The 26,607-nt window shown below is 34.0% G+C and overlaps 1 protein-coding gene and 1 pseudogene across 6 annotated transcripts in view; one reads left to right on the forward strand and one right to left on the reverse strand.

The window, feature by feature from the left end:
• The window catches only part of LOC145249606 (uncharacterized), a 127,859-nt gene that overhangs the window by 33,049 nt on the left and 68,203 nt on the right, over positions 1-26,607 (reverse strand). For 5 of the 6 annotated variants that reach the window (XM_080111317.1, XM_080111319.1, XM_080111316.1 and 2 more), the window contains exons 4-6: positions 17,734-17,880; positions 5,452-5,523; positions 1,106-1,297 (exon numbers count right to left, since the gene is read on the reverse strand). In XM_080111317.1, coding sequence (XP_079967443.1) covers positions 1,106-1,297; positions 5,452-5,523; positions 17,734-17,880 — 411 coding nt within the window. The remainder of the gene's footprint in view (positions 1-1,105; positions 1,298-5,451; positions 5,524-17,733; positions 17,881-26,607) is intronic. The other variant, XM_080111321.1, reaches the window with a different exon arrangement.
• LOC145249943 (5S ribosomal RNA) lies at positions 7,184-7,301 on the forward strand (annotated as a pseudogene).

Genomic DNA, 26,607 nt, shown 5'->3' on the forward strand with positions numbered 1-26,607 from the left:
TCTGAGGTCATCAGATCTAAGCCTGTCTTTATGACACATTATACATCCATCATATCATTGTATTATTTCTCTCCATGCAACACATGTCTTCAACCACTACTGGCCAGATTTCACTTCCATACATTATCACATAACATACACTGATATACTCTTTGTTTTTGAAAGATGTGGTTAATTAATTCTTATTTCAGTCACATCAAAACGCCAACTCTCAAGTATTCACATAGGGAGACGGATTATTTTCTTCCTTTTCGTCTCTTCACCAACAACAGGAAAGGTGCTTGCTCTTACTATCAGCAGCAGTAGTAGTCATTCTTTCTTGCCTTCACTGACAACAAAGACATTCATTCTTAATATTAACAATAGCAGCAGTTCTTTCTTTTCTTCACTAGACCTCCCCCCCCAAAAAAAAAGAAGAAAAAACGAGAAACTGACACTAATCCAAAACACAGATGATGCAACGTCCAAGAACAAGCTGATCCATGACTAAAAATATCTAACTCCTTTTATTTAACTATTTTGGACCAACAACAACGCCTATTTCACATGATCACAACCCTCACCTCAAAACCAAACTGTTCTAAGTTCACACACTTATGTGGCCACTGGTCCTTGCAATGAACACATGCTAGTTATGGTCACTTACTCTTAATTTTTGCAATCACACTAACATATTCTCTTCCATATGCTCCACTGGTATCACCAAGGTAATAAAAACTTCTGAACAACCTCAATAGCTTCATCATCCAGATATATCTCCACATCTGAGTTCTCATTCATCTTCACTTATATTTCTTGCACATAAACTGGTTATTAACGATCAAACTGATAGTAACACAATTAGCACAAAAACGTTTTTCCAAATAATACAAATTATTTATATTGATATAAAAAAAATCCAGAAAATTATTTTTTTACTTTCATAAATTTTTTTTTTTATTTTTTTAGGTTGTTTCAAAAATAATGTTTTTTTTATATAGTTGAACATAAAAAAAATGAAATTTTTTTTATGTTCAACTATATAAAATCATGAAAGTGACATGTTCAAAGTATGGATGACTGCATTTTCTTCTAGCACAATGTTCTCGGTTGAAGGAGTGCTAACCTTAGTGTTGACATATTGCAGGTAACATTTATACATGTGATGCTTTTTGGCTTCAACTGATGTCCAAGAAAGGTTGTCAATTGCCGTAGCCAAGTCTTTCTTCAAGGGTTCGTAAACGTCCTTTGTCCATCGGTTGTGCAGGATCTCCTTCTTGCGTTGACAGTGTAGTTCATGCACTTCCAAATCACATTCCTTTGGAGAAAAGAAAAAACATTCAATTTATGTGTTATTATTCTCACTTCTCCTAATTTTCTCCATTTTTTATGAGTGATTTTTCTGACAAAAGGAGAAGAAAAAACTATATTCTAGGTTTGTAGTATTTTGCATGAACAGTCGCTAGAGATATCGGAAATTTTCTGTTTCTATATTTATCCTTGTAGCTATGTCACTTATAAGGGTGCTGGAGATAAACGTTTTAACTGGGCTGACGTTATCCGCTTGATAGTCAGGGACCTGTCCTTGGATTAACCACTAAGGAGGTTGTCCTATCAGCGGGTGCAAAGTACTGGGGCTGCTAAATTGCCATTTGGTGAATGGATTCTGGACCATGAATTAGCTTCTGGTGAGGTTTCTCGATGCCATATAAGTGATTAATTGTTACGGCTTTACCTTATCATGTGTTACAATATATATATATATAGAGAGAGAATACTATTTCCATTATTTTCATCATATATATATATATATATATATATATATATATATATATATATATTTCTTCATTTCTTTTTCTCTCTTACTTTCCCTCTCTGCCCTGCTCTAAGCAAATCTGTTAACCTATTCCACAAATCCCAAACTCCATCACGAAAAGTTTCCAGAAAAAATACAGATTTTCAACATCCAATGTAGCCCCTACCCACCCACTACCATGTCTCTTTCTCCAGCATCAGAGATCTACGTTCCAACCTCCCAGAGGTTGAAACCCAATTACAGGAGACTAAACCAGACTTATTATTCCTTAGTGAAACTGGCATTGAACCGACTATTTCCCTAGATGAGTGTGCAATTAAACGATACTCTAACTTAACATGAAAATCTGACCCCCAAGGTCGCCATGGGCATGAAATATGTGCCTAATTTTACATGTAGTTTACTTGGACATAGGCTAAACTTTATAATTTGATTTGAGCCCAAAACAATAAATGTTAAGGGGTCAAAGTTAAAAAAAAATTTACCTCTGTGGTCTCTACCAAATTACTCAGCCAATTTCTTGTCTAAACATTTGAAATTTTACATAAAGGGTATTCAGAGATAATGTTGTATATTGATTTTTATTGGAGGAGATATTTTAAAATGTGTCATGTGTTATCTAGTGGATGTAATGTAGTCGATACTGTTCTTTTAACCAGACAGATAATAAATGTATAAATCGTATGTATGTTGTTTAGCCAGGGGACATGATATTGACATGTAAATCGAGTCATGTTGTATCAGACTTATCACACGGGATATTTTTACAGTTCATATATAAGAAGAATAATATATGCTTCATACCTTTTTCTTGAAGAGTTCTTTTAACTTCCTGCTGCTCCGTGACGAACCATGAAGCGATCAGCACCATATAATTGAGACAACTGTTCTTATTTGTGAAACCATTAAAACAACTCTTTATGTTTTTGTAATATAAGTTTATTACAGTTGTCTCAATTGGTTTTCACAGGATCTGCAGTTAGTCTACATTTTCTGTTCTTACAGCCCGCTCCTAGCTGTCGCTCCACCCTTGTCTAGACGTCTGTCTGCTCTGGTGGTCAATCCTCAACTCTCTGAATCTCTCCAAAACTAACTGCATCACGTGTTCTCTTACGTCACCTAATTACATGTCTCATACCAATCTAATCCACCTAGTTATTTGTTTATTCAAAACCCCAAAATAATGTTTACATATATTTTCTATTTTCACATTCTTTTTTGCGATTCACACATCAATCATTTCTTTCGCAATTTAATTGTTTATTCTTCTAATCATAATAACTGATCCAGCGAGCATCCGTCGCTCAAATCAATTAATAAGAATACAATAACAATAGTAATAATGTTTTGACCATTGCTCCCGCTTGCTAAAGTTAACAGATACTACGCTATGATCACAGCCTAAAGGGTCATAACATTACACTCAGGCAAACTTTTTAATCGGTTTGTGTCGAAAATTTAGCTGTCAAGGGCTCAAAGTTCAAAAGATTTAACCTTTACGGTTTTTAGCAAACTACTCAGCCAATTTTTGGTTTAAACCTTTGAAATTGATACATAACGGGTATTCAAACATGTGGTAAGCATTTAAATCAGTTTTGGGATGAAAATTTTGCTGACAAAAGGTCAAAGTTGAAAGAGTTCACCTTAGTAGATTCTACCAAACTTTGGGTCTAAACACTTGAAAATTTAGATGTAGGTAACTTGGACATGGGTCAAACTTTTTATTTTGATTTGAGACAAAAACAATGAAGGTTAAGAGGTCCTACAAAATTTCATATTCTTATTGACTTGCCTCCCCATGAGGGCAAAATTAGACAAAAGGTCGGTTTCAATGTGGAAAAATTCACCACTCCAAAAAGGGGCACTTAAGACAAGAACAAAAATTTAAATTGTCTCAGTCTAGAAGTACTCTCTTTTATTGAATAAGAACAGAAAAGACCAAGAGCAGCATCAGAACAGATACTACACTTTGTATTATTTATTTGCAAAAAATATAAAAAGTTTACATTGTAAACAAATAAGCACAAGGCCATTTGAAAGTGCAGTATCGTTAGTCATCTTTTATCTGCATAACTAAAAAATGTCCATTCTACTCTTAGCTAGAATCATCAATCACTATCATTTACTCTAGGACTTGTCCAAGTTAAAATTTCCGAAATCGTTTAAAAAAATGTTATTAAAGATAGATAACAACATTCATATTCATTAGCACAGAGTGAGAAAAAGAACAAAAAAATTAATAAGATCCCTCCAACCCTTTTTAAATAATAGAGCATCCACTGCTTTCCGGTTTGTTTGGAGGCCGATCTCTAAATTGGGGTGAGATCTAAATGGGAAAAGAAAAATGGAGAGAGGGAGTTTGGAAAGTCCTTCCAAGATGAGTACAATTTGGGAGAAGCCAGGGGCAAAAAATAAAAAGTTTAAATTGGGGAGTGGACATCTTGGAGGCTTCCTATTAGTGAGGATAGGGGCATAAGGTTCATTCACTCAACTAGCTAAGAGCTTACTTACTTAAAAAAATGTTTTGTAAATATATACTTTTTCTTTCAAATCTTCAAAAGTTTTGTAAATATATTTAAAAAAAAAATTGCTGGCGAATATTCGAGCATGTTTGCTATTTGACGTGTTTACAAACAACCGACACCATGTGCTTGTGCCAATGTCAAGGTCGAATCACCGGTGTTAGTTGAGATGTGCACCGGGCACCGCCAGGCGGCGGCGTCTGCTGCAGGGTATCTATTTTTTACTTGGTCTGGATGGTGGCTCTGTGTGTGTGTGTGTGTGTGTGTGTGTGTGTGTGTGTGTGTGTGTGTGTGTGTGTGCAGGTATCTGGTTAGGTTGAAGCATGCTTTGTTTCAAATATCGATGTGAAGGCCAGTGTTTGCAAAGTGGAGATAGGTGCTTCATATAAAGTTGTTCGAGGAGTGGGAGTCAGTTGTGCAGGCTTTAGTGGTATTGGGAATGGTGTATACATAAAGGGAGACTGAGCAACCTTTTCCTTCTCCTTACTCATAATCCCTTTTTGTCTTTTTTGTTATTTGATGGACCAGGGAGAAGTGAGTTTATGGGTGCCTCCTTCTCACTGGTTATCTTCCTCCTTGTCTGAAGAGTTGTTGGGTTTTTTTTTTGGTCCCCTGCTTGTTATGCACAGGAGACATGCTGCTGTTGAGCAGGTGATGAGACCGTGACAGCAAAGATTGCATTCTTCTACTCTCGGTTCACCACATGTCAAACGGCCAAGAACTGAAGAATCTTATATCATTCATAAGATTTGGGGTTTAACGTTTACGTCAAGGGACATAACTCTAGCCTGGAAATCAATTTCTCCCCAAGGCAGATAACTCTAGTCCTTACAGAAGCAAGACAATTTGACACGTTTGCTCAAAGAATCTCACAACATCTGCAAGATGAAATACAAATAGTGTTACCCCCAGGGTTCTAATAAAGGACTGAATTCCAAATTCTTTGACAGCTCCCAAGTTTGACACAAGGCACCTGAAGATGACAGCCATAACGTCTGATAATGACAACTATGTTGTGGAAATCAGTCCAAGAATGATAAAATAGTAATGAAAATTACTCATTTCATAAATAGCGACAGATGCTATGATTATATATTCGGACCGACTAACTTAAAAAATTACAAAGTTACTTACTTTCTCTAGAATTTTTGCTCTTTCATGTAAAGAATCGTACATTCCCTGGCTCCAACGGAACTCTGCCAATTCCTGTAATAAAAAAAAATTAAGATTAAGAAATAAAATTATCAATTAATAATTCTAAAATTTACATTATTTTTTTTTTTTTTGCTCCAAGAGAAAAAAAATCATTAGAATTTCATTTTGGCACAATTGTCATATTTGTACACTATAGAAATGGAGGCAGAAGCTCATGTCCTATCCAAAATTTGGAAATGTATTGTCAAGGCAGATGTAAGTAACATAATACAGGGTGTCCCAATAAAATGTATGCACTCTTTAAATGACCATAAAACCAACATTTATTATAAGAAAGAAAGTTTCATGCATCAAATACTGTGAACAAATATAGAAACCAGTAATTATCAAAACTGTTTAAATTATTGGCCATTGTGGTCCATGAACAGCTGACAACCCTCACTGATTGAATCGAAAACGTTCCTAATCAGTTCAGTTGGTATGTTGACACATCTTCTTTCAATGGTTGCTTTCAACTCATTCATTGTAGCTCGTTTTGTGGTGTGAACCCTGTGTTTAACATGCCCCCATCGACCCACCCCCAAAAAAGAGAAAAATCAATTGTGAAGAGGGGGGGGGGGTCAAATCTGGTGAGCATGGACAGTACTCAATACTTCCTCTTCGTCCTAACTAACTGTTTCACAGGTGACTATCAAGATATGCTCTTACGTCATGATGATAGTGGGGAAGTGCTCCATCTTGCTGGAAGTTCCATTCTTTATTCCTAAACATCTCTTGGGAACGTGGTATAGCAAAGCAAGTTGAGATAATTTAAAGAGTGAATACATTTTATTAGGACACCCTATAATAATATAGGAAGGATGTTCAATTAAATAATGCCCCTGACCCATATCCAACCGCCTGATCAAATTGAAATTTTGCATGTGCAATGATTTATCTCTATAGGTTATGAGGCAAATCACAGCTCTAAAATAATTGTGGTTTCTAATTTACGGGTGTTTGAACTAAGTCAGCTGTCAAATGGAGCCTGTTGAGTGTCACACAGTGATCCAGTTTTTATATTTTAAAGGACACATATCTCGGGAGACTTTTGATAAAATAAAAGAAACATATGGTAATGATGTCTGATCATATAACCTTGTAACATGTTGATGCTTTGAATTAAACATGGCCAGAAATCTGGAAACAGCTCCCAACCTGATCACTCCCTCCCTTTTGCCATTGATGAGGTATCTGTTAGTCAAGTTGATGCTGCTATTTGGAGAGATCAATGCGTAATTATTCACCAAATATCTCAAGAGGTCAAGATTAGTACAGGGTCTTTGGAAACTATCATTCATAACTATTTGCATCAGGTGTTTGCCAGATGGATTTCCAGGTTATTGACACCTTTTCAGAAGTGAGAATGTGTTGAATGCTCAAGGATGAATTCAAAGATGTGCCAAGAAAATGAATCCAAATTTTTCAAAAGGCTGATTACATAGGATAAAAACTGGATCATAGTGATAGATCCAAAGCCCAGTCAATGCAGTAGAAGTACTTGGACACACCACTTCCAAAGAAGACAAGGATGTAGCCTTCTGCTGACAAGGTCATGCTCATAGTCTTCTGGAATCAGGACAGAGTAGTGATGACAGATTTCTTGGCAAAGAGTGCCCCAATTACAAGAGCCTATTATGCTTCATTTTAGGGGGAATTTACAGAAGCTATCAAAATCAGTATAATTACGTTTGACACACCGGTTCCCATCAGATCACCAAAGTTAAGCAACGATGAGCCTGGCCAGTACCAGATGGGTGACCATTTGGGACTTCCAGGTGCTGTATGTACTCTCCACTTATCTTGGCGTTGTTTCCAGTCATCCTGAACTTTTCCTTGGACTGAAGCTGTGCCGATTTAGAAGAGCTGTGGTTGGGTATTGTGCAACCCTTGTCACACAATTACACGTGCAGCTGCCCCCTGTCTTTTGAGACTAAATGGAGGCATCGCATCATATCAAAATCAAAAAGTGTGGAAAGATCAGCAAAAATATTCTCTTCCTGAAAGACAATGTTTCAGTCTACAATGCACATACTGCCAGATCAGACGCAGGGACGTGTGGCTATGAAATCCTTTCCTCTCCCCTACTCTCCTGACCTTACATTCTCTGACTTTTACTTCTTCTCAGTCATAAAGTTGCTTTTGAAAGAGAAGCGTTTTCTAAGATGATACAGTCTGGATTTCCAATGTTACATCATGGTTGGAGGATCAGCCTGGGTTGCTCTATAAAAAATGTCTTCAGAGCTGCATTAAACGATGAGAGAAATGCATAAATCTGGACGTTTCCTATGTAGAGAAAGACTAATAACTGTACCAAGTTTTGTTGCTTTTCTGCTATGAAAAGTGGGTCAGAAGTATTACTTATTGAATTTATGAGTTGCTAGATCAGATGAAGAACCATAACAGTTTAGACAAATTTAAGTTGGAATTTGATGAATTCCAAAACAACAATAAAAGCAAAAAGAACTAAGAGTGCACTTTTGGGAACCATAAAAGAATGAGACATGATTTAATTGAAATTTCTAAAAGGAAAAAATAATAATTAATGCCACTAATGACACCATAAATAGAAAATGTGGTGTTGTTCACATCAAGATACATGCGATCTATGGGAGTTCAAAATGAAATTACAGGAAAACTTATGAATATATATACTTATCAATTAAAAGATACTTGTGTACACCAAAAATTACGGAAAATTATCGAGCAGAATTTTTAATTAAAAATAAGATTAACTTACTATTCAGAGTCCACAAACTCTGAACGGCAAGACTGTATGGAGTGTTTATGTTAGAAGAAAGATAGCTATGGTTGATGCAAATGTCATGTGGAGTTCATGGAGTGTACATAGTAAATAAATTTTATTCATTAATAAAATTCTTGTTAATTTTCCATAATTTTTGGTGCACACTAATATTTTCAACTTCAAATTGTGATTCAAGGGAAGTTACTCTGTAAAAACAACTTCGAATAATCTCCCTTGAGATTACGTTCTTTAACCCCCCCCCCACCTCCGCAAATAGCAAAAAACTGCGAATATTTGACGTAGTTTTAAAACGTCTATGTATGAGCTTATATACGACACTAAATGTTTCCCAAACACTTTCTAAAGACAGTCTTACTCATGAATACAGTAATAATGTAGTAATATTGCATACAGTTATTTATTTCACTAATGTAGTAATGATAATACAAACACATTTTAATTTTGCAGCTGCAGCAATTTTTTAATCCAAAGGAAATGTTAAGTACAGTAACACCGCATAGTTATCTATACTGAATTATGAAATCTCCAGATTTTAGAGAAAATAAAATTTTTTTAAAAACACTAGATCCAAAATTACCCCCTTTATTTCAAACATTACCAAGAGTCATATATTCTATTTTATGACTAATTCTTTTAATAGTGGAGGCGGAGGCCTATCATAAAACAATCCTTGTTTAAACTTCATATCGCAGAATATTGGAATTTAATATAATTTAAATCTTTTTAAAAATAATTATTTTTTAGAATTTTGTTTTTTTTATTTTGTTGTAATTGAAATAATTATAATACTGAGGAAAAAATATTGAAAAAAAAAGCGTTGATCTTTTTTAACATAATAGTATTGATTTTATGTCTAATTATATTTACAACTTTAAGGTAAGTTAAATAAATAATGGATATATATATATATATATATATATATATATATATATATATATATATATATATATATATATATATATATATATCCATTTAAACATGGAACACAGAGGTAGATTTGATATAAATGTATAAAAACTATCAATTCAAAAACATCACTACATAGGAATGTTGTTTCAAAGCATTGATAATATAAACACAGTTTTTGTCTCGCATTTTCATTATTTTTGTATGCTGTAACAATTTTTTTTTTAAATAGTAGCAGTTTATTTAAAGCTTTTTCTTTTAAATGGTAAAAAGTTAGGATGATAATATTAAATTAAATTACAATTATATCGTGTTACATATGGAAGGGGGTAAATCTGTGGCACGTGTTGGAAGTACCTAGTATACTGCATTAATAAAATTATGTGACCACTTCTTGTATGCGTGTGTTTCTTGACTTTTTATGCCTTACATCACAAATGCAATAGTGTGAATTACTAATACAATTTTTAAAAATATATTGAAAAACATAATTTTATTATGAAATTAAATCCACAAGATTGCATTTCAAAAGATTAAAATGTCTAATTTTTTAACAAAAAAAAACATAGATGTATTTTGGTAATTTAATTTTGTGATTAAATTTTTTAAAATAGATATTTTAAAAATTCATTTTAGTAATTTACGATATAGCCTTTCTTTAAAAATTTCAATCACTGGTTAACAAAAATAAAAAAATTAGCATAATAAGTTTGTTTTTTTTTACAAAGGAGGTCACTCGAGGATAAAGTTTAATGCGTGTACATTAGTCAATGAGACAATATTGTAGTAATCGTTAGTAGTGGAAATTTGGTAAATTGGATTACTTAAGGTGAACCGCTAATCAAGAACTTGTTCACGTTGGACTTGAAGACGACCATATTGTAGTCAGCTAGAAAGCAGGGAAATGGAACAGAGTTCTACAGGCATGCAGTTCTAAGAAAGGAGCTTTGTTCATGGAATCTACGTTTAGGATTAGGCACAGATAAAGAGTGAGGGACATTATTGATAGTGGTTTCAGCTAAACAAATGTTTTTCATGAAAGTTTAGTGAGGAGGAACCATAGATTGGAGCTCAGACGAGCACTTGCCATGAAAATAACAATAAAGAGATATGCTCGCAACGTCTCTTCTGTGGGAAGGAGGTTGCACGGAAGAGAAAAGGGCATTTCTCACTAGGCTACAAAGTCTATTTTGAACTCTATCAAGGCAGGATAAACTGCTTCTAGCAGCTCCTGCCCAGATATAGCAAGAGTATGCCATCCTTGGGCGTACTTGGCTCTTATACAGGTAGAGAATTGCATCAGCAGTAAGATATAAGATATCTTCTAGAGCGGTAGAATGATCCCACCATTTTTCCAGCGACCTTGGCAATGGATTTGACATACATCTTCCATTTCAGATCAGGAGTAAAGGTCAGATCCAAAAGCTTGTCAAAACATGGAGCCTCCCCAAGATGAGAGCTATTCATTTTAATTGATGTCAGACAGGGATCAGAACGTTGATGATGCAAAGATAAAAGCTTGGTTTTAGATGCATTAAAAGTAACCAGCCACCTCTTTCCCCATTGTACCATGTGCTGAAGATCAGAGGAGAGAGAATCTGAAAGAACTTGGTCATTTATGGCCTTTGAAGTGTTGCTATAGATGGTAGTTTTGTCAATATAAATGTCTACAAATGATCTTAGGATGTTATTTAGGAGATCATTGATGTACATCAGGAAGAGGGTTGGGCCCAGGATGGACCCCTGAGGAACTCTAGCATTAATATGGTGAGCTTCTGGTTTCTGGCAATCAACTACTACTCTTATGAACCTATCAGAGAGAAATGATTGAATAATTAAGACATTTCCAGCTATACCCTAACTGGAGATCGTGTAGAGTAGACTTTTACGCCATACCTTATCAAAGGCCTTTGATATGTCAAGAGCAATTGCCCTAGAAAGGAAGCCTCCGTCGAGAGATTCGCTAATCCAATGGGATATAACCGTTAACACATCTGCTGTAGATCTAGCAGAATGGAAACCATATTGTGTGTCACTAAGGTTATTTTTGCTGAGATAGTTAATTACTTCTTTATTTAACACAGATTCCAGCAAGAGACTTATTGGTCTGTACTGAAAGGGAGATGATCTATCGCCTGAATTCTTAAATACGGGGCATACTGATGAGGTTTTCCAGGGTGTTGGGAAGCAATTCTCCTTAAGACAATGCTTAAACAGCTTTGTAAGTATGGGAGTTGTAGCTTTTTCAGCACTAATTTGAATGCCATCATTGCTTTACTGGAATCAAGGTTTTTGATTAGCTTGGCAACATCATGCACAGATATTTGTATGTCGCATAGTGTAATTTCAGATTACCTCGGGTCCATTGATGATGGTTGGGATAAAGCACACACTTCTGTTCAGGACCCTGTTTGCCATTTTCCAAAACTGGTGGGAACCAAGCCACTGCTCAGCTATTTTGGACTTAACAGACTGAGCATACAACTCTCTTGCATTCTTTATTACTCTTTTACAGTGGTTACTGGCAGTCCTGAAAGTGGTTTGTCTCAGTACATCTCTATTACATTGGAAGCAATGGAAAAAGTTATTTTGTGCGCAATGGCAGCAGCACATTCTGAAAAGAACCACGGCTGGCTGTGAGGTTTTTACTGAAATTTTTTTTGAAGAGTATGAAGCTGTCTATAACTACAATTAACCATTCCATCAGGTCTGATATTATGGAGGACACACTCTTTTTAAACATGGAACACAGAGGTAGATTTGATATAAATGTATAAAAACTATCCCAGTCAGCCATAGAGTATCGATATGCTGTATGATGGAGAGGTACATCTGAGGACATTACATTTCATTTTTATCTTAATTGATACAACCGAGTGGTCGGAAGATCCCAGTGGAAACAGAACAGAGGATGAATATAGCTCATGACAAGTTGTGAGAAAAAGGTCTAGGAGACTTGCATACTGACCATCAGTGTCAGGCATACAGGTGGGTTTGTGACCCATCTGAGTTTGATCATAAGCAATGGAGAAATCGTGACACAACCCCCCCCTCTCATCATCTGTCTTGTTTGAGTGGGCTAACCATTCCACATTGTGAACATTAAAGTCTCCACAGACGTTAATGTTAGCCGAAGGATGAGCAGACAGGATGTGGTCAATTTTCTCAGATATGTTCTTAAAGATAGTAACTCCACTGTTGTGGGGACAATAGAGGGCAAATATAAACGCAGTGCAACCTGGAAGTATATAGGGTAATTTAGGATCTTATCTGAAGATGTCCCTACCAAATGGAAAACCATCTCTAATGTAGGCACATATTCCATTCCTATGGCGATGTTGGATGATCAGATTTTGATGTTACGTTAGAGCATCCTTTAATTACGAATTCATCCAGGGAAATAGTCGGAAATAGTTTAGACTGATTTGGAAATTCTGAATCTAAATGTAATCTCATATTCTCTCCATCACATTACATTTTTGTGCTGTCAGCAAAAACCATATTTTCATGCATCTTGAAGAAAATATAGATTAGAAATTCATGTGTGAGACGAACAAGCGTAGAAAAGTTACTGATTTGATTTTTTTTTTCTTTCTTTCGCTTACTCTTTCCCTTTCATTTCTTTCATGGCAGTCTAATGTCGGAATTTTATATCGAAATGCGATTCAGATAAATGCTAAAAAAACAAAAAGGCTTTAATTGCTAACCTTTTCTTTCTCTGGTTCAATGAGATTTGTTTTCTTCATAACTCTAAATTCAAGTCAGTTTTCAACCAATAAAAATCGTTTCAAACTCCAAAAATAACAAGAGAAAATAAGTCCTTATTTATGACTGCTATAAGGTGACAACTCTCTACTATTATATAAAAGGAACTTTGTATGTGAGTGAGAGTTCGTTCCCTATGAACTAAAAAACGGCTGGGCCGATTTTTATATAATTTTACACAAAGCTATTTTATGTGCTTAGAAGTGTTCTTAGGTTTTGTACGAGAATGTCTTTATGTATCAATAATTGATAATCAAAATAATCCGATGAAATAAAGAACAGGCGATTTTGACCAAAGTTAACACCTTACACAGCCTAACAGCACAAGTGCATTTGAGAAGTTTTATTACCACACAAGCCGAATGGCCCGACATATAAAATCAACAGTAGGTTCTTTGATATGACCGGGGCATGCTGGTAGTGAATGTTTCTGTTTAAAGCACAATTGCAACATGATACTTGACTTTTTCAATTTAAACTTAAATTCAAGCCATTATGGCCACACAACCAGTAAGGCCAGGCATATAGAATCAACAGTAGGTTCTTTGATATGACAGGGGCGCGTTCGAAATGAATGTTTCTGAGTAGAGAACAATTGAAGCATGATACTTGACTTTTGAATTAACTTTAATTCAAGCCATTATATTTAAAAAATAATTTTATAAAATCAACAGTAGGTTCTCTACAGTGCAATGTAAATTACAATGTATTATGGACTAAGTCACTGTGGGGAGGCATGTGAAATTTCCCCCCAGTGCACCACGATGTGTTCCCAACTAGAGCAGGCAATCAATTGATTTGATTGAAAAATGGGCGATTTCACCAATTTTAGTAAAAATATGGGAGTGTGAAACATTCGTTGATCATTCAATCCAGGACAACGTCGAGTCTCCCTGCTAGTGTTTAATAGATTGAGTATTGAAATAAATTGCATTGTATCCTGTATGATGTCTCATTTATATCAGATTGGTTGGATGGGTAAGATAATAATGAAAAGCTTTGATGAAAAATTATCAGCAAACACTTGATTCACTGAGAAACATCAGCTGATCAAGTAAGATATAATAAACATAGTATATACAGAATCTTAAGGTATCTATTTGTTATATCCGCATATCCCTCTATATTTACTTGCTAAAACATATTGTATATCAAATCAACTTGGGCATTCATTTTATAAAATAACTAACAGCATTCATTAACATGTTTTTTTTGTTGTTTTTTTTTGTATACAGATTACTTTCTAATTCGAACCACAAAATAAATTTAGTTAGAATTATTTGATTTGCAGATGTGAGATGGGAAGTTGACAGCAGATTAAAGATCACAAAAACTACCAGTGATGAACTCCATCTTGTTTATGGATGTGAACCAATGGCCCAATGACTTCAGAATTAAGAAACTACCTCAGCTATGTCGAGCCCCTAACAATCTCCAAAATGTGTGACTTACAACTGAGTTTTACCAAGTGCTTTATCAGCACAGGTATTTGCAGACAATTCTAGTATGGATTTTAGGAGTTTTGCTTCAATTGAAGGCTCACTCCTTAGTGTGGGTGATACTCAAAATACAATTGCAACTTACTTAGGATTTCTATGGCTGATGGAACGAGAACATGTTACCCCCATGGATTAAATAAAGGATTCCATTTAAAGTTTCTGCAGATTCCTGAGTTCAACAAAAAGATTCCCGAGTTAGACAAGATATGTCTGAAGAAGGTCCATTAACCAAAACGTTGATAGAATAATACTCAAGATGAGAACAGGATAAAGTTTTTATATTTTTGAGATGAGGATTGATAATTATTTTGTGGATTGTTTGGACTATTGTTCTCATCTTGGTTGTTTTTTCCACACTTGGATTTGCATTATTTGCATTTTGCATTTCTAATGGATATGTTTGTTGGCAAAGCAAAAAAAAAAAAAAACGAACATTTTTCACTATTCACCAATAATATCCAGTATGAATGCACCTGAAATGGTCAGAAGTTACATTGGCCAAAACGCTATGGGAAAATCAACCAAGATGAGAATAATAGTCCAAACAATCCAAACAATACAAAAAATAATTATAAATTCTCATCTCAAAAATATACATTCATCATATCAAAAACAATAGAATGGACCCGGATTTATTAAAAAACAGAAATAGACTTTAAATTTCTAATTGCTACGTTCATTAGGAAATCAAAAAACCAAACATTTTTTACCATCCACTAAGAACATGCAGTATGAATACACCTGAAGATGGTTGGAGGTTACATCAGAAAAAAAAAAAATAAGATGGGAGCAATAGTCCAAACAGTCCAAATAATACCAAAAATGAGAACAGTAGTTCGAAGAATACAAATAATACAAATGATCCTCATCTTAAAAATTCAGAAACGTGATTAATCTTGTGTTGCATCAAAACAAAGTAGACAATTTAGTCGGTGCAACTTCTGACATTATGTTACTCTTTACCTGGTTTACCCCACCATAAATTGTAGATATGTTGTTACAGAGTCGCTAAAGACATGAAAGAACTTCATTAATGTGCAAAGACAGTTAATAAAGTAACACATTATTTTTATATAATGCTAACAATTGTGTAAGTCATTTTAGTTTTTAATTTTTATTCGTTTGCATATTTTTAAACTTATACAGAAAAAAATTAATTGTAATGGAAACAATGTTTTCTTTAAATATAAAAATTGAATTATCCCCCTTTGATGATTCCTTTTTCAGTCATAATTGGAAAATGTTTCCAGTTTATCTGTTATCTTAATTGAACTACATAATTAAAAGAAAAATAGCAAAGTTTATTATCATAGTTTCAATAACAAATGATCATTGGCTAGTCAGAATCAAAGTTTGCTTTATTACCTTAAATGCTATTTAGGTCCAACTTAAAAAAATTTCTTTATATATAAAACGAAAATAGAGAAGAGAAGATGTATTTTTTGTGACCATCATCTTGTTATGGTCAGATGACAGAAGAGTTACTTCCCTTGGATGATTATACAGGAAGTGGAAACTATTTGAGGCAGATATATACTGACGTCACAAGAAGATGAAGTAAATGTCAATGCAGATTGTACCTATTTACTATGCCTCCCCACGGGACAGAGTTAGACACCAGGGTCGGAAATATGAAAATTTGGTGGCAGCAATCTGATTCTACAATAATAAAGTAATAAAGCAACATGAAATATCTTGTGTGTTTTTTTTGTTTTTTTTGTTAGAAAGTCTTCAATGTAAGATGTCCGTAATTATCCAAATGTTAATGTTTTCCATGGTTTCTACTGACACTTACTTCAATTTCTTGATCAGTTAACATGTCTGCCTTAAATAATGTCCATTTTTTGTATAATTATTCAAGAGAAGTAACTCATCTCATCTGACATTAACGATCTCCCTTTATTATTAACTAAGCTGGGTGCCCGACATTGCCCAGATGTTTGGAGGTGTGTGTTGAGCAAAAAAAAAGTTGTAGTAGGTAGGCAGGCAGGCCTCGAACCCGTGATGCGAAGGTAAAAAAGAAAGTGGAGGTGTGTGTAAGGATGTTGGTTGAGCAGAAAAAAAACAAGGAAAATTGCGAGTGCAAAAAAAAAATGTGGTAGTAGGCAAGCAGGAAAGAGGAAAAGAAAGTGAAAAAAAAGTCACATCTTTGGTGTTACGACCACTGCCAAACCGGAAGTGACGTAGTTTAAATTAAGAGTAGACAATCGAAAAGAGGCGATGATTTTCGAAAATATCGGCAAAAAAAGCGACCCCTCCCTGTAGAAAAGTGCCCAGTTGAGGGTGAAGGAATTCATGCTTTTGGCCAATTTTTCGATATTTATCGTCCGAGGGGTTAAACTTCAAAACAATACCGATCTTGTAAAAATCTATCGTCTCTGTCAAAAGTTTTAGGCATAAATACACGCATGCATACATACATGCATTTATAGAGACAGATAAGATTTTTATTATAGGAGATAACAACACATTCATGTTATTTGGAATCTTCAGACTATTGTTCTTATTTTGATTGTTATTTTCATAACGTTTCTTATACTTCAACTTTTTCTCATTATTTAACAAACACATGATGCCATGCAAATGTCACTATAAAAGTAATTTCAACACAAATAATTTTTGTTCATTCAAACAATTATTCATTCTTTCTGAAATACATATTACACAACAATCAAATCAGAACAAAATCTGTATTATTTAGATTCTTTGGACTAATGTTCTCATCTCAAGTGTTATTTACACGACGTTTCAGTCAATGTAACCTGTGACCATCTTCAAGTGTATCCTGTCAGACTCAAGAATATTTTTGCCGAACTCTGGAATCTGCATCAAATTTCGACTGGAACACTTTATTTAATCCACAGCAGTACATGCTCTCGTTTTATCAGCCACGACTCATTAGAAGTTCTAAGTAATTCACAATTGTATTTTGAGTGTCACCCACACCGATTATTAAGCCGTCAACCCACAGAAGAATACAATTAACAATGGAATTTTACTCCCACAGATTAAATAAAAGTTTGTTTGAAATTCCGTGCAGATTCCAGAGTTTGACAGAAATATTCCCGAGTTCAACAAGATACACCTGAAGAAGGTTGGAGGTTACATAAATGCCGTGAAAATAACATTTAAGATTAGAACAGCAGACCAAAAAAATCAAAATAATACAAATAATCAATCATCATATCAAAAATTCTGAAACAAATGCAGCACATATGCAGCACATATGCAACGCATAACCTGGGTATAGAACTGATCAATTGTAAAATGTAGATACTGACTTACTTCTTCCTTAATAAGAATTTTCTTTTCCTCACTCAGCTGAATAGATTTTTCAAGGGGAACATGGTCGACCTGCTTAGCCACAGATGCTGTCGATTTAGCTGAACTATCTTTCGGAAGTTTTTTTTTCGGAAGTCCTATCACTGGTTTCTATAAGAAAAAGAACAAAACTGGTCAAAGAACAATTTACCACATAATGTTAATGAGTGCGTTGAGGAGAAAGAATTATTTTCTTTTCTTCAGAGCCAAATTCTAGCATTAGTTTATCTACGATATACTATGGAGATGAACAATAAGACTAAACCACTTTGTTGTAATAATAACAGTTCCTACCAAAACTACAATAAAAATGAATATAATAATGTGAATACAATAAGAATATAACATATACAGGGTGACTCAAAAAAAACAAAAGCTAAATGGCGGCCATCTAGAACATATGCTGTAGAACGGAGAAAAAAAGGTCAAAGACCCTAGTGTTTTGATGTGATCTTTTGAATATAATAAACTAGTTATGACCAAAGTTTCATTTCATTCAGACAAAACACTAAGAAATGGGGCCTCATTAGAGTTGGGGCCCGTTTTCTTTTTGGCCACCCTGTACACATAAAATATGCATGGTTTCACAAGCACAAGTCGTAATGTGGCATAATTATGAATGCACTTTTGGGGGAGCTAGAACATTCCACATTTAAAAGCCTTATACCTGACCTTCGTACTTGCGGGGAGACAAGTAAAACATGGCGATTTCCAAGAATGTGTTGTCAATTGGATTCGATCCTTGTTGGGTTCGACAGATGTTTATAAAATCCTGGTCATGTTAAAGCAATCGAGGCTGATGGGTGCATCAAATGAGTCAAAAGATCAAATCTACTTTGATGACATCAGCTGAATTTATAAATTTAATAAAAATATTTCAGTCTCTGTTACTTGTTGATATGTATTCATCTCTCTCTCTCTTTCCCTCTCTCTCTCTCTTCCTCTCTCTTCTTTTCTGTTTTTCATCACCATGAGATAGAAGATATTTGCAGTCAGAAGTGAAACTCAGTTTGCCACAGTAATACAGCCCAGATCAGGTAAATTATGAGCTTATAATTATGTGTCTTTTTCGAAGCTGAAATGTAAAATAAATTTTATATTTTTATATGAGAAAATGTTGTTGTTTTTTTTTTGCACCTTATTCTTGTTTAGTGTTTCATTTCAGCAAATGATCCTAACCTAGATAATTAACTCTCTGTCAGTTAATCCTGCCTAAAATCCACTCAAAAGCCCACCAAAGGCCTGTAAAGACTACAGATAGGATCAACTCCTGAACTGAAGGATATATATTTATTGTTTACCCTCCAGGGAGCTGGTAGTGCCATTCCAAGGATATACCAGCCTTTTAAGAAATGTCTCCACAGCATGAACTAATTAAGTTACACTCCTTTTGGTAAACGATCGAGTTACAATAAGATAACAGACAAAGGTGGGTACAAAGCATTAAAATGATTTACTTGAATTGTTTTTGAATAATGGTCATGTGAATCTCTTATAGACCAATCACGTAATCAGTGATCCTCGACTGACAAAGCAAATCATTTCCAAGGGAGATAACTGTATTTTTAAAATACGGCTGTCAGTAGCATCAACAATTATAAAGTGTAGGCCAATGAGGTTGGTTGATCAATGGAAGTTTTTTGTGCCTCCCTCAATGTACATACCTCTGATTAACCCGACAAGCAACAAAATCCCACCTCCTTACTACTGAGCTCCTAGATGCCAAAAAGCCTTCTACTATAATAGTTTCTTCTCTTGGACTGCTAGACTTTGGAATTCCCTCCCTTTTCTGACTGTATTAACCTGCAGAAGTTTAAATCTAATATGAACATATCTCGCTGCTCCTCCTCACAGTTCTCTGTTAGAGACGATCTAAAATAGCTGACTGTGAAATGGCAATATGCTTTGCTTGAGATGAAGAGGGGGAAAAAAAACAAAAACAAAAACAATAGTGACTGCCTTCGCCACATTTTGAATTATTTGGTGGGTCAATTGTGTCTCAACTTCTGTTTGCTGTCAACACCTTAAGCTAAAATCTTTGTTGTCCACCCCGGGAATCTTTATATTGAACTCGGGAATCTGTACGAAATTCTGTACAAACCCCTTGATTTAATCTGTGGAAGTAGCAATGGATATGTGTAAAGTAATAATCAGGTCTAAGTGACAGTTTTCCTGAGGGTGAATGCTCAATCCTCAGTACGCGCGATATTAACAATACAATTACAAATTACTTAAAACTTTTCTCCGGTCAAGCTACTGCCATGGATTAAATAAAAGAACCCTGGAACCTATGCAGGATTTCAAACAGATGCAAAACTTTATATTTGGGTTTTAGCCAGGGAAAATCGGTGCAAAAGTGTGAAAACTAAAGAAATGAAATTTGCCAAGTGAAGGTCAAACACCGACATTACGAATATGTAACGTAATGTAATAGCTATTAGCCCATGTTTTAATTTTTAGCTTTGTAGCAAACATGTTTTCACAACTCAGGTATTAACATCAAAGGAAAAAATAAATCATAAGCTAAACGTTTTGGTTTCGATTCTCGGTAGTGGCACATGAGTCATTTTTTTTAAAACTTTTAAAATCATTTCTATATATTGAGTCCAATATAATATAATAATAAATACAAAATCTGCATTAATCAAAATATCATATTTAAGCGTATTTTACGACTGGTGTCATAGGAGAACATATTCTCTCCTATGATTGGATTAAGAAATATATAAATATTTCTTATAATATATAAAAATGTTTATTGATATATTAATTAAAACACCAAGACGTTTCTAGAATGTCGTTATTCATAAACATAAATAATAATCGGCGTCTATAAATATAAAAAGGCGTAGAACGCCTTTTTGTTCTTTTTGGAGTCTCTAGAATGTTCCAGGAAGTTCCTTTCAAAACTCATATAAAAGAAACGCTATTGGTGGGTAAAGTCAGTTCGTGACATATTTTTGGGATGTACACATAGGTAACCAACGTCCGGATTCCGGCTTCCTCATAACGGCCGTAAAAAAACAAAAATCTCACTGAAGGAAGAACTGCTGTTTGGATTCTGGTAAAGTTTTTATTTATTCTTTGAGTTTGTTGACCGAAAAGCACATATTACGTATAGAGCAAACATTTCAAAACACAATACATAAAGAAATACTTTCTTTATAATCTAAGGGAGACAATTTTATTAGCGAGTTCGCCCTTCAAAAAATAATAATCTTTTTCTTTTTTCTTGTTAATTTATTTTTTTAATAAATTTCTTTTTCATTAAATCTTTTTCTTTTGTTTTAATTTTATTGCGTGTGGGTGCTGGTAAACCCCTAGAACATACGAGCTATCATCAGCACACATCTATATATATAAAAGCCAAACGTCTGTGTGTATGTATGTATGTTTGTTTGTAACGCTAAAACTTTTGAAAGACGGAACCAAACTTGACAAATTTGATATCATATCGAAGCCCCATCACCCGGATGACAAATATCGAAATTTCACGTCAAACGGACCACTAGAAGTTGGTCAACTGATCAGTTATCTTCGAGGGGGGCCCCCAAAAAACCTGTCATTATCTATATATATAAAAGACAAATGTTTGTTTGTAACGCTAAAACTTGAGATGAAAGATTCCTCTCCCCTAAGAATAAAACATATGTTCAATATCTGCTTTTGTTTTTTCATTGTTTATACGGTCCCGAGCAACGCCGGGTAGCCCTGCTAGTATGTAATAAATGGGGGCTCGTAAAAACAAACAAACAAAAAAAAATCCATTTAGTCAACAATCTTCCGATAAATATATATACAAAAGGAAAATTTATACCAAACTAAATAATAATAAAGAGATTCGTTCTTTCCTTTCTTTACTGAGATAATGACATAATATTTATTATTAGCTGTGCGGTGCGCTATAAAATATATATATATATATATATATATATATATATATATATATATATATATATATATATATATATACATTGGTCTAACGATAGTTCAAAAAATAAATAAAATAAATAAATAATAATAATAATTTGATTTGCTTACGTAATTTCAGATAAATAACAAAGTAAATAACATTTGAAAATATTTCAAATATAAAAATAAAACAATCTGGCCAAACCAGACGCTAGCATTCATAAAAAAAAAAAAAAATATATATATATTAAAATGTCTACTGAATGACATTGTACTATTTTATAAACAAATGCAAGGGAGATAACTATATTATCAAAATAAAAAAATAAAAATTTTTTCACCGTGCCAAACAAATGCACTAAAAAAAAAAAAAATTAAAATTAAAAATATAAAAATTAAAAATAAAATTAACAAACAATATAACATATAGATATATGTTAAATTTATATCGAAGTGATTACGTAATTTAAAAAAAAAAATAAATAAATAAAATAAAATAAAAAAAAAATAAAATAAAATAAAAACAGACAGAAATACTATCGGAGACTCAGACGCTTTCAAAATTTTTTTCCAACATAATCTAACGCAAATAACTACATTATTCAAAATAGTTGTTAACATAAGGAAACAGCGTTCCATATTCGGTTAAAAAAAAAAAAAAGAAAAAAATTTAATTAAATATAAAATATTAAATTATAACATAAAAATGCCTTTCTCGTTAGAAAATTTTTTAGGTTCCAAAACAATAAAAGAAGACTTCTTAAAGTTAAAAAAATCCGAACTATTAGAAATCGCTGATTATTTCGAATTGGATATAAATCCGAATATGAATAAAGCTGAAATGGAAAATATAATCGAGGCAAAACTCAAAGAAATAAATTTGTTAGACCCTCATAGTTCAAAAATACAGGACAGTACTCTACGGCTACAATTAGAAGTTAAAAAATTAGAAATAGAAAGTAATGAAAGAATGGAATTGCAAAGAATAGAATTAGAAAAAATGAAGCTGGAATTGCAATCCAGAAACATAAATTCCTCACCAATTAATTCATCCTTCGACGTAGGACGAAATATAAAACTCGTACCACATTTTAATGAAGCAAGAGTAGAGAATTATTTCCCTCATTTTGAAAAAATAGCAATAACGTTAGGATGGCCGTATGAATATTGGCTAGCTCTTTTACAATCGGTATTAAAAGGACGAGCTTCCGATATATATTCTGCATTAGACAACGAGGATTCCTCAGATTATGAAACTATTAAAACTGTCATACTAAATGCGTACGAATTGATTCCCGAAGAGTACAGGTTAAAATTCAGGAATTTTAAAAAATTTGAAAATCCAACTTTCGTTGAATTCGCCAGACAAAAAACGGACTTATTTCATCGATGGCTTAGAGCAAAAAAGGTAAATGGCGACTTTGAGAAATTAACACAACTAATATTATTAGAGGAATTTAGCAGATGTGTCGACAAAGACACACAATTGTACCTAGACGAAAAAGATATTACAAACATAAATGACGCTGCGATACTCGCAGATACTCATAAGGTAACTTTACGAAAACGTTACGAAAACACAAACCTGTCCCATAAGCATTTAGATGGTTACTCTTATAATAAATCCTCAATAAGGTCTCAAACTCATAATTTTTCTCGCAATAATAACATTCATAACAGACAAAACCCTTTCCCAACTGATTCTATAGTTAAATGTACTTACTGTGGTAGACACAATCACCTGATATCTGAATGCAGAATAAGAAAAAGAGATAACGAATCCAATAGAAACTACAAACCCCACGCATTCGCAAACACAAGAAAAATCAATTCTTTCCCTCACTCATCTCTCCAGAGTTCAAATGAATTTAAAAATAATACAGATTCGATCATGCAAACTTATAAACCATTCCTATCCGATGGCTGCGTTTCCACAGGTGACATTAATAACACTACTCCTATACAAATCCTAAGAGACACAGGGGCGTCCCAAACACTTTTACAAAAAGACATTTTACATCTATCCAACTCTACCTTCACGGGAGAATACGTCCTATTACAAGGTATCGACTTAAATTCTACAAAAATACCTCTACATAAAATATATTTACAATCTAGCTACATAAACGGTTTTGTTGTAGTTGGGGTTCTTCCCACCCTACCAGTAAAAGGTGTTTCCTTAATCTTAGGGAATGATCTAGCAAACGGTAAAGTTATAACAAATCCGATTATGACAGATAATATAGATCTAACAGACACAAATGAAGAAGATAACAACTTATATCCAATATGTGTGCTCACTCGAGCTAGAAAAAATAAACAACTGCTAGAAAATCACAACACTTCATTACAAGACACTTTATTAAAATTAAACGAAACATTCATAGCGCACGACCTAGAAAAATTAAATAATAAAAATAAACATTTAGATATTAGCACTGTACGTAATGGAAACACCACAGGAGAAATACAAAATAATCTTATAAAAGAACAACAAAACGATAACGAAATATGTCTTTTAAAAAATAAGGCACTTCCATTAGAAGACGCAGAAAAAGAACGAGAATGTTTCTATATGATAGATGGCATCCTCATGAGAAAATGGAGACCATTAGATGCTAGTCTAACTGAAGAATGGAGGATAATACACCAAATAGTGATCCCAAAAGTTTACAGAGAGGAAATTCTCAATATAGCTCATAATACCCCTATGTCAGGCCATCTAGGTATAAATAAGACACATGACAAAATATTACAACATTTTTACTGGCCGAAATTGAAACAAGATGTAATCGCTTTTTGTAACTCTTGCCACACTTGTCAGATGGTCGGGAAACCAAACCAGAAAATTCCTCCCGCACCTCTAAAACCTATTCCAGCTTTCGGTGAACCTTTTAGTAGAGTGCTAGTTGATTGTGTTGGTCCTCTCCCTAAAACAAAAACAGGTAACATCTATCTGCTAATAATCATGTGTGCATCTACCCGCTTTCCGGAGGAATATTAAGACAAGAACTATAGTGAAAGCCTTAACTAAGTTCTTCTGCTTAGTCGGGATCCCATCATCCATTCAATCAGACCAAGGCTCAAACTTCATGTCTGGTCTATTTAAACAAGTGATGGATGAAATGTATATAACACAATATCGATCTAGTAGTTACCATCCAGAATCACAGGGAGCTCTAGAACGTTTCCATCAAACACTCAAGTCTATGATACAAAAATTCTGCTTCGAATATAAAAAAGATTGGGATGATGGAGTTCATTTTGTTTTGTTCGCAGCAAGAGAAGCAGTCCAAGAATCGCTTGGTTTTAGTCCGTTTGAACTCGTTTTCGGTCATACAGTAAGAGGTCCTTTAAAACTTCTAAAAGAAAAATGGCTTACAAAGCGGAATGATCTGCATCTCCTAGATTATGTTTCCAAATTTAAAGAAAAATTATATTCGGCTTTCACATTAGCACAAGAAAACTTGCAAAATTCTCAGGCTAGAATGAAAACTAGATACGATAAAAACAGTAAACACCGTACTTTCCAAATAGGAGATAAAGTACTAGTATTCTTACCATTTCCATCTAATTGTTTACAGGCAAAATATTTTGGACCTTATGTCATAAAAGAAAAAATTAATGATGTAAATTACATTATACACACCCCAGATAGGAGAAAGAAAAATAGGTTATGCCACATCAACATGTTAAAACCTTACTTAAGTAGAAATGCTACAGCAACAACACGGCCAGTTTTTACTTTGAAAACTATTTCAGATATTGACACAAGCAAAACACCTTCAGACACTGAAAAAACTTTTCTTAAAGAAAAAGAAATAGGTCATTACAGTAAATTAAACAACTCTGAAATCCTACACAATCTAAACAACAAACTTATACATTTATCTTATGAAAACAGAAAAGATGTATGTGCTTTGGTCAATAGATTCAAAGATCTTTTTCCAGATGTTCCTAGGAAAACTACAGCAGCAGTACATAATGTCTTCGTGGGCAATGCAAAGCCCATAAAACAACATTTCTACCGACTAAATCCCATCAAGCTCCAAAGTCTGAGAAAAGAAATTAAATATATGCTGGAAAACGACATTATAGCACCAAGCAACAGTGAGTGGAGTTCACCATGCATCCTCGTGCCTAAACCCGATGGAAGTTACAGATTTGTCACAGACTTTCGTAAAGTCAATGAAATCAGCAGGACTGACGCTTATCCAATTCCTAGAATTGCGGATTGTATAGATTCAATTGGAAAATCAAAATATGTCAGCAAGTTTGACTTGATGAAAGGTTATTGGCAAGTACCTTTAACCAACGAAGCCAAACATATTTCCGCATTCGTCACACCAGATGGTTTGTACCAATACAAGGTTATACCGTTTGGATTGAAAAATGCACCAGCAACTTTTCAAAGAATGATGCATTCCATATTACAGGATTTTGACGGATGTGAGGTTTATATCGACGATGTTATCGTTCACAGCAATACATGGGAGGAACATTTAAAAATTTTAACCCAATTTTTCAGAAAATTACAAACTAACAACCTGTGTATCAATCTCAACAAAACTGACTTCTGCCAGGCAAAAGTCGAATACTTGGGGCATATTGTGGGTCAGGGACAAGTGAAACCCATCTCAGCAAAAGTGGACGCTATAAAAAAATACCCTGCCCCAACCAATAAAAAACAACTTATGAGATTTCTAGGTATGGCAGGATTTTATAGGAGATTCTGCAAAAACTTTTCCACAATAGCAAGTCCACTCACCAATCTCTTAAAAAAGGCTACAAAATATAATTAGACTGATTCCTGCCATAATGCTTTCAATAAGATAAAATCAACTCTTATTGAAAGTCCAGCCTTATCAACACCGGATTTCACCAAACAATTTAAATTACAGGTTGATGCCAGTGATGTGGGTATGG

The sequence above is a fragment of the Euprymna scolopes genome, chromosome 28, assembly GCF_053919585.1.
Source record: "Euprymna scolopes isolate OS-2025 chromosome 28, ASM5391958v1, whole genome shotgun sequence".
NCBI classification, from domain to species: domain Eukaryota; kingdom Metazoa; phylum Mollusca; class Cephalopoda; order Sepiida; family Sepiolidae; genus Euprymna; species Euprymna scolopes.